The sequence below is a fragment of the Emydura macquarii genome, unplaced genomic scaffold, assembly GCF_026122565.2.
Source record: "Emydura macquarii macquarii isolate MOO-44397 ecotype Brisbane River unplaced genomic scaffold, CSIRO-AGI_Emac_v2 contig_691, whole genome shotgun sequence".
In the NCBI taxonomy this organism is placed as follows: domain Eukaryota; kingdom Metazoa; phylum Chordata; order Testudines; family Chelidae; genus Emydura; species Emydura macquarii.
Window position 1 is genome coordinate 16,165,960 of NW_027130828.1, and position 14,924 is coordinate 16,180,883.

Sequence of the window (14,924 nt, forward strand, 5' to 3'; positions counted from 1 at the left end):
AGCTACAGTGCATGAACTGTGTACATGGAACTCTTTAGCAAAAATTACCCGGGGGAGCTGATCTCAAAGCCAAAGCCTGACCCCGTTGATGCAAGTGGCAAAATTCCAATGGCTTTCAAAGGGACCAGGGATTTAATGCTGAGGGGCAAATCCTGCCTGCCCCTTCCATGGATGCAATGGGGTCTTAAACCTAGTGGCTCTGTCGTGCAAGCAGAGAGAAAACTTGGGATCCTGCCCAGGGGGAAACACGATCCCTAAATGCTGTCATGCAGGAAAGCTGGAGCGGGGCTGCGACTCTTGGCTGTCATTTTGTGCATCTACCTGCCATTTGCTCCTTGCCCAGCTGTGGGAATGGCACTGCCAGAGCCGAGTGGCTCCTGAGCATTAACGCTGCTGCTCCTCTGTAGCCCTTCCCCCCTAGAGATCTCCAGCGCCAACTTCTGTTACTTTAGAATGGCAATAGGCCAACAATGAGGAAACTACTAGCCTAAAAGGCCTTGATGTCACAAATAAGGAGCCTGAAATCCTTAGGTTCAGCATGGAGGCTATCTGAGAAATTGTAACCATTCTCCGAAGGCATGCACGTCCCTAAAGCAGAAAGGACCCTGAAAGCTGTCTGCATGGTGGGGCTGCCCTGCAGCTATGGATCCTGGTAGTGCCGGATACCCCAGCTTTGGGGTAGTCCACATGGCAGAACCGCCATGGAGCCACAGATCCTGGCAGCGCAAGGTTCCCTGCAGGTCCTACCAGGTTCGCTGGCTGGAAACCAAGCAGGTTTCTGATTAAACCCTGCCTGGGGGTTCGTCAAAAGTTGATTGAACCTGGTACGTTTCCACAAACATTTTGTTCCTGGTTTTATTAACCTTTTGTAAACCATTTGTAAAAGGAACCAAAACAGAAAGAGCGACCAGAAAAAGGAAATCCAATCCTAACGAAGCCAACAGGGAGGAGATACAATGGAAATTAGGAGGCTGGGGTGGAACGTGAAGAGTCAATAGCCAAAGATACATAAAGAATTATTTAAGTACATCCAGAAACAAGAAGCCTGCAAGAGAATCACAAGCCCTGTCACAGGCCACATCCCTGCCACCGCTGCTTTCGTCCCATCATTTTCCCACAGCTGCTCTCTCTTGGATTCTGACCAGCAGGGTCTATTCAGTTTCCTTATTATTTTTTTGCCTCACTCATTCATTACCTGTAAAGAATTTTGGCCAAGATTTTTCAAAAGCGACTAGTGATTCAGGGGGTGCTTCAATTTTCAGGTTTAGGACACCTGAGTGGGGCCTGATTTTCAAAAAGCGTTGAGTGCCCACTCTCCGAAAATCAACTCCTTTTAAAGTGTCTCACATTGGGCCCCCAAAAATTGAGGTGCCTAAAATGACTAGTCACTTCTGAAAATGTATGCCCCACCTGTTCCAAGAACCAGCCACTGGGCTGTATATTTAGCTGATGCATTCCAAGTGGCCGCCGTTTTTTCGGTGTTTTACATTTAATTGCTGCTCTCCTTGACTGGTTGGTCTCTCTCTCTCTCTCACACACACACACACACACACACTCTGTTTTGCATATTTTAATATTTGTTACAATGCCACCAAATTGCAAATAGAACAATAGAGACATACCTGTTTCCTGTGAAGCACTTATAGTTCCCCATGCTCAGGACAGGCGGTTTGAGTCCTTGGATGTTAAATTAGATGATGTCATTAATAAAATTGCCCATATTAACAGCTGAGCAGGAAGGATATGGGTTCAACTGTGTCTTTGGAAAAAAGCATTTTTAACGCTGGAAACAGAGAACGCAACTATTGAAACTTGAACAGTTTTCACCAGTTAGAATTCCTTCTTGTAGTGAAAACTAGAAAAGCTTGGAAATTTTACTAATGCAACCTATATACATCTCCCTACAGTGTGTCTGGAGTCTTTGGATTGGGGGTAGGGGGAAAGGGCTACCGAATTCTTTTTTGTTATTTTGAAATTCTCTACTACTGTTTGACCCTGCCCTCTAGAGCAGTGGTTCTTAACCTTTCCAAACTACTGTACCCCTGAAGCCTGAGTCCCACCCCCACGGGGCTGAGGCATGTAACTTAGTTTCATGGTGCCCCTGTGGCTCCAGGCAATTGCCTTTCTTGCCACCCCCAATACCAGCTCTGCACTTGCGACCCCTCTAAATCCCCAGGTTGAGAAACACTGCTCTAGATATTAGGGGTGAAATCCTGGCTTCACTGAAACCAGTGTGAGCTTTGTCATTGAGTTCAATCGGCTTTCACACCAAACTTTTGTGCAGACCTAGGAAATGGGGAGATGTGGAGTCAGATCCTTCACTGCGATATACATTCTTTGTACGACTCAATTGGTGCAAAGGGGCCATAAAGCTGACCTCAGCAGGCAAATGAGGATTCCCAGGTCTGGAGGAATCCTTAGGGGAATGCAGTGTCAGAATAATTGGCCTTGCACCATTTCCTCTTTGCAGCTTCCAGGACAGGGGCATGAACAGGGAAGGCTTATGGCTGAAGCTCTGCTCTGCCAATCTCTGGCTAGTAAAAGAGAACCTCGGAGGCAGCTGCATTTGAGCAGAAGTTAGAGCAGCCCTCACGTTACTCTAACCTGCACCCTGCTACTGGTCCCAATATTAACAATACAACTGATTGCAACTGGAATTTTTGAGGCAGCTGAATGTAATTTAATATCTATTTAATTATTATTCTCAAGCCAGTCTGCGCAACCATATTTACTGCATGAGATTAATACCAAAAAAAGATTTGTGTTATTTTCTTTCTTTCCATAAGGTGTGTTGGGGGATTGTCTTTCTAGACAAACCGTTGTTTGTTTGATTGGCTTTTTGGAGGGGGACAGGGGATGGTATTATTTTTATAATGTATTAGGCCAGATCTTTAGCTGCTATAAAAGGTGGATCTTCCAGCTCAGGAACTTTACCTTTTGTTATGAATTACTGTTAGAATTCATATGAAATCATAAAGAAAGTGTGTGTGTGGGGGGGGAGGGCGGGGGAAAATCTAAGAAACAAAGAAGAGTAAAAACTGGTCAAATTTCATGGCAAAACGTTAGTAAGTAAACAGGACTGATACTGTTTAATATATATCAGTGATCTGGAAAATGGGTTGAGCGGCGAGGTGTCAACATTTGCAGAAGACACGTGTTAGTCCACATTAGAGACCATGAGGATTTCCAGAGGGACCTAACCAAAGTAGGTGAATGGGAAGAAAAATGGCAATTGTAATTCAATATTGACAAGCATAAACTAGTGAACATTCAAATAACCTGAGCTACTCCTACAAATCATTAATCTAGAACCTAGCAATCACTGTACATCATTTTAGGCAGCACAATTAAAATATCTGCTCTACCTTCAGCGACAGTCTCAAAGGCCAAGTTCTCGCCACGAACTTTTCACCTAGATCAGGTTGAAAATTTTTGTCAATGAAAACTGGCTTTTTTGACTCAAAGAAAATTTTTGCAAAAAAAAAAAAAAAAAGTTTTTTTAAGAGAATGTTTCAATTTTTTTCCTCCTGTCTTTTCCCTTTTCATCCCCCCCTTCTCTTCTTCTATTTTGTCACTGAAAATGGAAAAAGGAAGTGAGGAGAAAATGGAATTACTAAACCTTCCCTCAGAAGAAATTCCTGTGGAAAATTTCAAAATAAAATGTTAGGCTTTTTAAAAATGTTCTCGCATAATACGTATCGTTTTTCAACCAGTTGTATCTCTAACCATAGTGATAAAACCATATGCCTCTGGATTCTGTTAACTTAATAAATCTATTTAAAAGACATACACCTGATGACCACTGTGCAAAAAGAGCCACTATTTAATCTTCTGTGTAAAATGCCTTCCCTGCTATCATGCTCCCTTGTGCTGTGTCCTAGATTATAAATGAATTAGAGTCTGGACAGTCTTCAGTCTCACCATAAAGTGCCATGCTGCAAACCATCACTCTGCTCTCTTCTGTGTATCCCTTTCCCTACTCTTTTCCTGTCTTGCTTATTTAGATTGTAAGCGTGACAGCTGCCATCCTTGGGGCTGCTAACTGGGAACTGAACCTGGGACCTCCAGAGCTCAAAACAGGAGCTGTTACAGCTTGAGGTAACCTTTCCCTAACTTGTCCTCTAACAGACACATCTTCTGTGGCTCAGGCACAAGATGGGCTTTGTAACACACATTCAGCAGCAGCAGGTTGTATAAGCTACAAATCCAGGCACAATCCCTTCCTGTGGGTTTGCACAGTGCTTAACACAATAAAACAACCCTTTGCAAATATTAATTGTAGCTCTAAGGGTTGGGATAGGGATCCTGGTATTTCCAAATTGCTGAGCATCTGCAGTTCTCGTTGACTACAACCGGAGTTGCAAGTTATCACTGCAAACCACATCTAGGTCTTTAGCTGCGTTTGGAGCAGCGCAGCGTACAGCATAAGAATGTGCCAGCACTCTTATCCAGAAAGTCCACCTTCCATAGTAGCCACAGAAATTCAGCCTACTGTCCTCTACATGCAATCATTCAATTCCCTCACAAGCATCCATCCCCTCCGAAACAGAGGCCGATTATCCTCCCACCGGTGTAAATCAGAAGCATTGACATTGGTGCAACACTGGTGTAAGGGAAAAGAGAACCAGCCCCCAAGAAACCACCGCTGCTGGACACTTCCTTTCCCCAGGCTTATCTAGTGCTCAGCGTCTCCTCAGAGCAAAGACCCAAGTGCAAAATTTCCCAGCACCCATGCATCAGTGACAGATGAAAACTGACACTTGGCCAAAGTGGCACTGGGGGATCTGGGGAGGGGGGAGAGGAGACTGAACTTTAATCTGGCTACACAAGAGTTACCTAGCGGCTGGCTGGGAAATACAGCCCTTTCCCTCTAAGCAGCCTACTGTTTAACAAGTGTGCTAAAATGAGGCCATGCAGCGACTGAACAGGGGAGGGAAGGTGTCTGCACACTCAATAATACTTATGCATATTGAACCAAGGTCACTAACTCCCAGCCGGGCTGCTGTGGGTTCACTCCATGCTACTGCCTAAACATGTGAAGCTGGTACTTCACTCTTATGTAGTCCAGATCCATGATGGGGGCTCCTAGGAGCTACTATCACACAAACAACAACAAAGGTTAGAGTTTCAGCTTGTGTGTGTAATTGTTGCAGCATACATAGAACATACGAACAAGACATAGGACAAAAGAAGGCGGCAGGTGGGGTGGGTTCTGTCCCCAAGCTCTGCTACAGACTGTGTACGACTTTAACCTCCCTGGGTCTCAGTTTCCCCATCTGAGAAATACCAAACAGCCATTAATTGTTTGTGATGTGCTCATATACCATATGTATATATAGGTCTCATCTACCCTAACTGAACTGACTTTGTTAGCACTTACCCTCCCCATTGTTACGTTTCTTACCCGTGGATGTACATATGTACCTCTTACCTGGGATTTCCACTTCATGCATCTGATGAAGTGGGTTGCAGCCCACGAAAGCTTATGCCCGCAGAAATTTGTTAGTCTTTCAGGTGCTACAGGACTCTCGTTGTTTTTTCTCATATACCAGTGATAGACACCATAGAAAAGTCTATAAAAAGACGGCTCTTCAGCCGGGCATGCAGCCGCTATTAGAATTAATGGGACTTCAACCACTGACTGAGGTCAGTTTATAGCCCGTCACACACAGCTTTACTATTTGCCATCTGCCACTGATGCAATACTTGGGCACAACTATAAAGGCAAACTTCACTCTCAGACAACACTGTGTTGGCAGCTGGTGTAGGCTACACCTGTATTCATCAAGGAGTCATTAGGGAACAGGTGAAATTTTAGATTAATCAGATCTCAGAGCTGAAAGACCTTTTGTTTAATGCGTGCCCCTGGCTGCCGAGAACTGTGCCACGCAGAACACTTGCTAGTGCAGTCTAATTTTGAGATGAAACATTGAATGAAATCTAGTTTGTGATCAATAATTGCACTAGATGGCCTTTCCCCCCAGGGGGTTGGGATAAGGTTTCTGTATCTTTCATTCCAAAAGGACCCCCTGCATTGCAAACAAAGCCACCATGCCTGGAGAGCAAAACCAGGACAGATTTGTAGGGTCAGATCATTTTGGGCTTTTTAATGAGACTTTTCAGGAACAGCATGCCGACGGACAGAAAAGCAAACGACTGTTTGTATTCTTAAAAAGCATTAAAACCGCATGAGCTACAGCTGAAGTCTTCACACTTCCAGCGGAAAAGGAACTCTGGAGTGGAACAGAAAATAACCCACCCCACGCTAGAGGATGAGGCAGAAGGAAAAGCCAGTGTCAACAAGCAGCTCTGGGCACCTTGACATTAACAATGAGGTGGCTTCCAGACTGGTATAGGAAGGGGGAGGGTGCCATCATTTCTCAGACTGGCAAGTGGGAGGGTCTCTGTCTACGGGAGAAGAGAAACCACATCTAGAGATGCATACTGCAGCCTGGAGCTAGCCACGTGTTCTACAAAGGAATCCTACATCATCTGTGCATTGCACGAGCAGGGCCAAATGCTTCAACACCAGTGGATTAAATATAGAGCCCAAGCAACTCCCCCCTGGAAAAACAAGAAAACATCATCTGGCACCTGCCCAGCCCTTGATCATATGGTTTTAATTTATATTCCAATGGAACAGGCTCTATGAATGAGGCCAAACTAATCCTAGGCATCAGATTGCCCTGGTTTTTTCCAGGCCTACTGCAACGCAGGGCTTTTTGTTTCAATTTCATAGCCAGTTTAATAGCTTGATTTTCTGGAGGCTCTTTCAGGATTCTATAAAGGAGATATTTGATGAGAACTGAGCTTAGTGATTAAGACAGCAGATTGGTGAGTCTGCTATCTCATTGCCTCACATGACCTTGGGCAAGTCACCAGTTATCTGTTACCCCACTCAAAGATAAGGTTGATGCTCTTTCCTACCGCACAAGGCTGCTTTGAGGTTTGACAGCAGTTAGTTTTTAGACCTTCTGACAAACAATGCTATATGGGGGGGGGGGGGGTGTTATTTCTTGTCTGTTACCATGCAACTCAGTTTTGCATCAAGTAGACTATTTCTTGCTTATTTTAATTGCAAAGCCGCTATGCATAAAAACAGCCCTTACCTGGGAGGTCTCCCCCACTCCCCCTTTACAGAGCTTTTATCAAGATTCGTGATTATCACCCAGCTAATGGAGAGATGCTGCTGAAACAAAAAGCTCCTATCCGATCCTAAATGGATTCTGATGCATGTCAGGAGACAAAGACTAGTATATACACAAGTGTATTTTGTCCTACACTGTTCTTAAGTGCAGCAGGATGCTGCCTAAACCAATTCAACCTGGGTAATACAGTAGAGATCAGTATGGAGCATGAAAAAAGGAAGGATAATTACTGTATTCATATGTCTGACTACCAAAATATACTGGGAAAGAATGACTAGCTTCCATTTCGCCAAGGGATCATAGAAGAAATCCTTCTTCCAGGCATTTTGGAGGCGAGAAGGGGGAGACACTGGTGCATAATGGGGTCTAATGGCCAGGCTAGGAATCCGAACACCTGGGTTTTATTCCAGGCTCTGTCATTGACCTGCTATGTGACTTCAGACAAGTTGATTAATCTCTTTAGGACCTTTTCTCCTCCTACCCTCTGTCTTGTTTATTTAGATTAACTCCTCAAGGCAGGGACCCACATGTGCACACAGCAAGCAGATGCTACTGTAACAGATAAGTAAAAGGGCAGGTGAAAAAAAAAAGAACTGAAGAAACTCCAGAGTTAAATAAATTCTTTACTTTCAAATACCATAGTATCAGGTTTCTAATTCAAATCAATGGTAGAACATACAAAGGGGTGCTTAAGATTCAGTAATTCACAGGCTCCTGAGGACCGCTAGTCAGTAATGCACACGCAGAAGTTTTTTTTTGTTTTTTTTTTTAAACTCTGCTAAACCCTATTCTTAAGGTTACTAACACCACTACGGCAACAAACTCCACTCTATGAGGATGTCAGACTTGTGTTTTCCAACAGGTACAGACTCAGACTTGCAATTTTAACCTGTCCAGTCTCTCTCCCTTTTTTCTCTCTCACTCCTCTTTTGAGCAAGGAAAGCCACTTGTTTAATACCTACCAAGAAGCACAGAATGTTAACACTCCCCTTAAATATATATCACACTTAATACGTATTTGAGACATGACCATGGAATCTTTGGATAAGCTCTGAATCCATATAAAGGTAAACTAGAGTCTCTCCAAGATAAAGGGCCTACAACTTATTGAAATAATTTAACACCTCTACAAGCAGCACACAGAGCTATAGCATGACTAAGGGCCGTACACTTCATCTGAAGCACAGATGTTATTGCTAACACTTCCAGTAGGCCCATTCATTCCTCCTGCACTATCCATTGATGCGGTAATTCACATGGATTTCCGGTTTGATGTTACACACAAACAGCAGCAGGTTATTCAGCACTTCCTCCCTATTCTTCTGGAAATTGCCCTGGATTGCGCTCATCTTCACCTGGGTCTCCTTCTCGACTTCCGTGGTGCAGCTGCCGTGAGAACCAAGAGCCTAAGGCAGACAAGGGAAAGAGAGATGCCCACTTAGAGTTACTTGGCAACCAAACAAAATATTGTGCTCAGTTGTGTGTTATGCCATTCTATACAGTTACATCCTTTGGTGCATGGATTTATGGTTAATGGGCTGCACTGGGAGCCAGAAGATTTGGGTTCAGTTCCCAGCTCTGCCAGTAACCCAACATGTGATCTAGGGCAAGTCACTTCACTTCTCTGTGCCTCTATTTTCCCCTCTCTTCCTTAGACTGTTTTGCCTATTTACATTAGGTTTTTGGGGGCAAGGATGGTCTCTCCCTAGGTATTTGCACAATGAGGCCCTGCTTGCAGTTACAGCCCTCTAGGCACTACTGTAATAATAAAATAATTACAAACAAAAAATTATGTCAAAGACCTTTACAAACAATGTAATTTAAGATGTAAAGCACTTTTGTAATAGAAATTCATCCCTTCTATTCTGGAAGTTCTTTAAAAAACCCTAACACTCTGACACTAAGCACTTCTGTATTTACACCCTGCACTCTATTGTAATCACCTTTGTACAAAATATGTCTGGTGAGGTGTCATTTGAAAAATAATAACTCCCTGATCATTAGTATTCTTGTAATGTATGTAAATGAGGGGTATTAAGAGTTGTGGAGATATGCTGGAATGATTATTCAAGGGTGTTTAAACCAGGTATGCCAGGGAAATTGGTAAACAGGTCTCCACTGGACAAATGTTTTCCCCACCTGGGAGATATTTCCAAAGCACTTTGAAAGACAAGGAGAATGTATTTACATATCGTGTAAACAGACCCATCAAACTAACAAGGGGTGGAGGCAAACCTCATACTAACAAGTGTGGAAGAAGACAGCATGGCGTCTACACCCAGCAGCAGAGAGAAGCTCTGTCTGGGTTTTACTCTTCAAAGAATCCATTGCAAAAGGTTTACTGGTCTGTAAACACAGGGGAGGCTGAAACATGAGTGAAAAGCAATTGAATCAACTGATCGTACACGATATTACTGTATCATAAAATTGCAGAGTGTGAGGCCTTTTATGAAAGCTTGACACCCTACTGATTATCATCATTGTGAATTGTATGTATTAACACTATATAAGGAATTATGGCTACGCAATGATATTAGGCTTTCCAGTCCAGTCTGTGACCAAACATACCTGTCTACAGTGAAATTAAGCAAACTGCAACCAGAAACAATGGACGTTCCATTTACATAGAAGATCAGCAGGGGGATGGGAAGTCCACAGGAAAGGGAAAAAACAGCATGAGGTCATCCTGACTCTTAAAACAAAATCACTGAACTTTGGGAGATATGAACAAGGAGAGAAGCCATTTTTGGCTTCCATCACTAGCCAGGCACAAAGAAACAGAGCTCCTGAAAGCTGAGTCCTTCAATCAAAGGAGGGAGGGGTTAAGTCTCTGGAAACTGAATACAGATGAGAGAAACCATCTTGAACAAAGCCTGTACCTTGCTAGATAAAGTTTTAGACTTTTAGATGCATATTTTCATTTTCATCTGCTTGTAATCCTTTCTAACTTTTATATGGCATTCCTTTTATATGGCATCACTTAAAAATTAACAATAGAACATGATTTAGAGTAAAAACAAAAAAAACCACACATAACCCTAACTCACTCTGCGTCTGCAGGGAAAGGTGTATTTACCCCAATTACGCTGTAATGTGTTTTTATGTCTTTAGATGAACAAATGAACCTTATTATTTCTCTGATCTGTCCAAGTGAGGGCTATATATTGCAGAGCACACAGTTTGCAGAAAGATCTGGACTGGAAGTATGTTGGGATCACCCTGCAAGTAGGAACCAAGGCTGGTGGAAACCAGACTGGGGCTGTAGACAGACTGCTGAACCAGGGCTGTCTAGCACTGGGTGTTACCTACATGCTGTAAGTTAATTGTGAGTGTCTCAGTCTGGGAGATGGGAGCAGGTGATGGGTAATACAGGCCCCAGAAGTATTTCAGACAAATAAACTTTGGCGTTAAGTACCTTCTGTGGCCTAGATGCTTTCTATCAAGGTAACATTGTAAAAAAAAGCATTTGTGAGAATGAACAGGATTTGGTAGGGGAAGCAGGCGAGTGAGCATTGTCTCTGCTTCTAACATTAATACAAACAGTACACTTTGTCACAGACACTTATAGCCTTATACTCTGTGAATGGGACCACAGGAGCTTTGGTCAGTGTACGATCTTGTTAATACAAACTGCTTTACTTCTAAAAGAGAAATTCCAGCTTCCAAGATACGACTTTTTTTTTATGCATTGACTTCTTGATTGATATCACCAAGATATCTGGCTTCACATTGGAGCACAGAAAAGCAATTAAGGGAAACTGCTTGAGGACAGAACACCCCACGTGGAACGTTCCACCAAGAGGAGCGGCAGCCAAATATGATTTCTCAGAGTTCTAACAGCATCATCTCATGCAGATCTCAGTGCAAGTAACACTGATGGGGACGGGAGGCTGATTTGATGGCAGTGAATTATCTAACAGAAACTAACAGCTGCTTCCTTGGCTTTGAACTCCTTCTCCCTCTGTAGGCGGTACTGTTCAATCTCTTCCTGGGCTTCTTCTTTCGCCTGCTTCAGCCTCCGGTTCTTACCTGTTTCCAAAAAAAGAACCATATTAAGTAACAATTTAAGCCAGACAGCCAGGCCAGATTTAATGGGGACAGCACTTTCCCTCAAGCTATCTGACTCCCAGGGCAATTGCTGTAGCATTTGCTATTATAGCAAACCATGAAGAGACCGCAGGAGGTCAACTCCAGAATACAACACACTCTCTCCAACCTCACCCAGCCTTCCAAAGCCTTCCAGTTACAGATAACTGGTATTTTTGTATCTTCCAGGAAGCGCACAAAGAACACTTCCTGCCAAGTGTGCCATTGGTCCATTGCCATGCTCTCCAACTGGTGAGCTTTGACAACAAACAAGCAGTCATCAAACCCAGCAGATGTTGCCAGAAAACTCCCCACAGCTGACTCAGCTTACAGAAAGTGCATAACTCACTTCAGAGCACTCTGAATCTGCACAGCAGAAAGGTCATATTATCCTACTTTTGCCTCAAGATAGATGTAATAGCTGACTCTTTTATGGGTGCTGCACATGAACTTTTCCCCTTCAAGATCTCTATAATTAAACTGAACAAAAACAATCAATTCACCATACAACAGCATAAGAAGCTGAAGCTACTAGGCCAGAGGCAGTCCTTAAAACTGGTCTTGAAAATGTGACACTTTGAACGCCTCAGGGCAGGGACCTGATGAATTCCTGGTTCTACTTATGTCAATGGCAAAACTTTCATTGACTTCAATGGGGCAAGGATTTCACCCCATGTCTTCAATCTCTACATAAATGGTCAGCCATCATTTACAACATTCCTTTCATTAACAAATAGCCAAAAGAGGAAACCTACAAACTAGAGGCAGATAAGAGACATGGAGGAGACACCCAACTATGGCCAGTATTTGGCCAATAAAGCTGATCCAGCCCTCAGCTGGTGGGATTCCTAACATACAGCAGTACCTGGGCCATGCTTGGTGGCACCATCTTTAATGTCAATCTTTAGCTAGTAGAATTGTTGTCTGATGAATCTGAAACTTTTCAATGTCTCTCCAGCTGCTGGAATGGAGAAGTGTCACCCACGCCCTCCTCCCCACACATCTACCAGCAGACAGAGCTTTCTCAGGGGCCTTCCCGAGATTGTGCAATGAACTCCCACAGGATCTGAGGACCACCACCTTCCGCTTTAAGAGCAAAGCGCATTTCATTGACCTTGTCCTCTCTAACAAGGACATAGCAACGCGTGTGTAATTATATATATAAACATTCTTTTGCACACAATTCTCCCTCAAGTGACAGATCTTAAGCCTGGTCCACACTAGGCCATTAGGTCAGTATAACTACATCACTCAGGGGTGTGAAAAATCCACGTTGTTACACCAACCTATATCCCCCTGTAGACAGTGCTATGTTGAGGGGAGGTGGATTAACTACATGGTCATCATAGGAGTGTCTACACTAAAGTGCTGCAGCTGCATCGCTGTATGTGAACGCAAGCCCTTCGTCACCCTGCTTACTGCAGTACTGGAAGGAGTTCAAGGTATTAGGATGAGGAGTATGGTGTAAAGAACCTGTATAGAATAGGAAAAAAATAAAACCTCCTAATTGCTTCATAGCAAGGGGCTTCAACTTCTTCAGCACTCTCCCTAACTCCATTTTTAGGTTCTTCTCACCTGCAGTGTTTGCTTGGTCTGTAGCTGCTGTGTAAAATAGTTATAAGTTTCACCACTGCCCAAAGGGTCCTGAAAAGCAACGCCACCACTGACAAACCTCTTAATTCATTCTGCTCTTGCATGAGAAAGCTACTAGCAGCAGCAATACCAGACCCACCTGTCTGCAGACTTAGCAAAAATGCACTGTTTTAGTTTACAGTTTGTTCATATTTGGAAGATTTTTTCAAACATAAGAATCACTTTTTTTTTTTTTTTAAATGAAAACTTAAAGCTTGCAGAAATTGATGGCTTAGACCCCCCCCGCCATAGCACGCCACTGAAGTTTTCCCATTTGCCACTGAAAAGTTGATTTTTCCAAGCCACAAATAACCTAGCTAGATTACTCTATTATTCCTGGGGTCATGTTGTTTGTTACTCATAAGCATGTAGGAGGCCAGTTTAGGGTGACCAGCTAGTAAGTGTAAAAAATCAGGAGAGAGTGGGAGGGTAATAAGCACCTATATAAGAAAAAGTCCTCAATATTGGGACTGTCCCTATAAAATCAGGACACCTGGTCACCCTAGGCCAGTTTGTCCATGAAAAATGTTCACAACCCGCCCCCCAAGTTATATGCATTATACCAAATGATTATTTGTCCAACAATTTGTACCAGAAAGAGCATTACTCATCAACTGCTGGTCTCCTGCTTAAAGAGCTAAAGTTATCTAGTCAGAAACAATACCACATGATTTGGGTGACAAATCACATGTCAAGAACAGCAAAAAGCTTGCAAGCAACACACAAGCTGAAATCTATTTGCATCAGCTATATGGCAAATATGTACAACAGATACAGAAATCTAGATTGATTCCAAGAGCTGAGGGGATGTCAGATAATTAGCAATTAATAACGTGAGCAGCCCTGCTCCTAAGGAACCCGTATGCAGGAAGGTGCATTCTTCTTTGGGCTTAGGAGACTCTCTTGTGTAATGGAGGAACTCGAAGATGATTTTTAGACCCACCCTTTGTTCCAGAGGTAAGTAAAGAAGCGGAAACGCAGTTTTCTCCACAGCCCCTCTTCAAAGTGGGAGGAGAGACAGCAGCACCAAAACCAAACACTCGGACTGCTGCAATGGACTGGGGCGGACCCTAGTTTCCGTGAGCACGGCACAGATCTGAATGAACGGGTCTCTGGTGCTAGCTAAGCCGCAGGAACCAGTCGCAGGGGGACAGCTCCGTTCCGCAGCGATGTCTCTGCACGGGCTGCTGAGGGGCGGGTTACGGATCGCCCTTGGCCCCGCTGCACAAAGCAGGCCTGGGCCCCTCGAAGGAGCAACACACACCGGCCGGGGCGGGCGGGCGACACCCTGCGGGATGCGGGGAGCCGGACCGGACGAGCCGACGGCCCCTTCGGGCCTCCGCCCCCCGGACACGGACACAGCCGACCCCACGCTCCGGGGCCTGGCCCAGCGCCGCCACGGCCGCCCCCCGGGAGGCACCACGGCGCCGGGCAGGGCCAGAGAGGGGCCAGCGGCGGGGGCTGCAGGCAGGACGGGCGGTGCCGCCGTCCCTCTGTCTGTCCGTCCGTCCCCCGCCCGCAGACACCAGCGGGGGGCCCCGCCCGGCCCGGTCCGGCCCGGCCCGGCCCGCCCCCCCGGGACACTCACGCTTGCGGGCTTCGGCCACCTTCTCGGCGGCGCGTTTCTCGGCCTGCAGCAGCTGCTGGATGCCCTGCGACTGGCTGGCCATGGCGGCGGGGAGCCGGGCGAGCAGCTCCGGAGCGCGGGCACTGGCTCGTCCCTCCGGCAACCGCAGCGCTCGGTCGGTCAGTCAGCCGGGCCCGGCCCGCCCCGCCCACCTCACGTGATGCGCCGGCCTGGCTCACGTGGTCCCGTCAGCTGACAGCGAGCGGCCGGGGGGGCGGGGCTCGCGAGACCTCCCCTGCCCCTCCCCCAGCAAGGCAGGCCCCGCCCCGCCGCCTTCCGCGCTCCCCATCCCCCACTCACTGCGCGGCCGGGGGGGTCCCCGAGGGCTGCCGAGGCCCGAACTCGCCCTGCCCGGCTCTGGCCTCCCCCCCTTCGGCCGGTGGGAGACGCTCCTACCGTCTCCCTCCATCGCCGGGGCCCGCAGCGCCGCT

The 14,924-nt window shown here is 45.5% G+C and overlaps 1 protein-coding gene across 1 annotated transcript; it reads right to left on the reverse strand.

Moving 5' to 3' along the window:
- Positions 1–7,753: 7,753 nt before the first annotated feature.
- ATP6V1G1 (ATPase H+ transporting V1 subunit G1) lies at positions 7,754–14,673 on the reverse strand. The gene is made up of 3 exons (XM_067542159.1): positions 14,455–14,673; positions 11,077–11,177; positions 7,754–8,554 (listed from the first exon to the last, which is right to left on the reverse strand). The coding sequence occupies exons 1-3, from the start codon at positions 14,534–14,536 to the stop codon at positions 8,381–8,383; spliced, it is 357 nt and encodes a 118-aa protein (XP_067398260.1). The 5' UTR covers positions 14,537–14,673; the 3' UTR covers positions 7,754–8,380.
- Between the last annotated feature and the right edge of the window lie 251 nt (positions 14,674–14,924).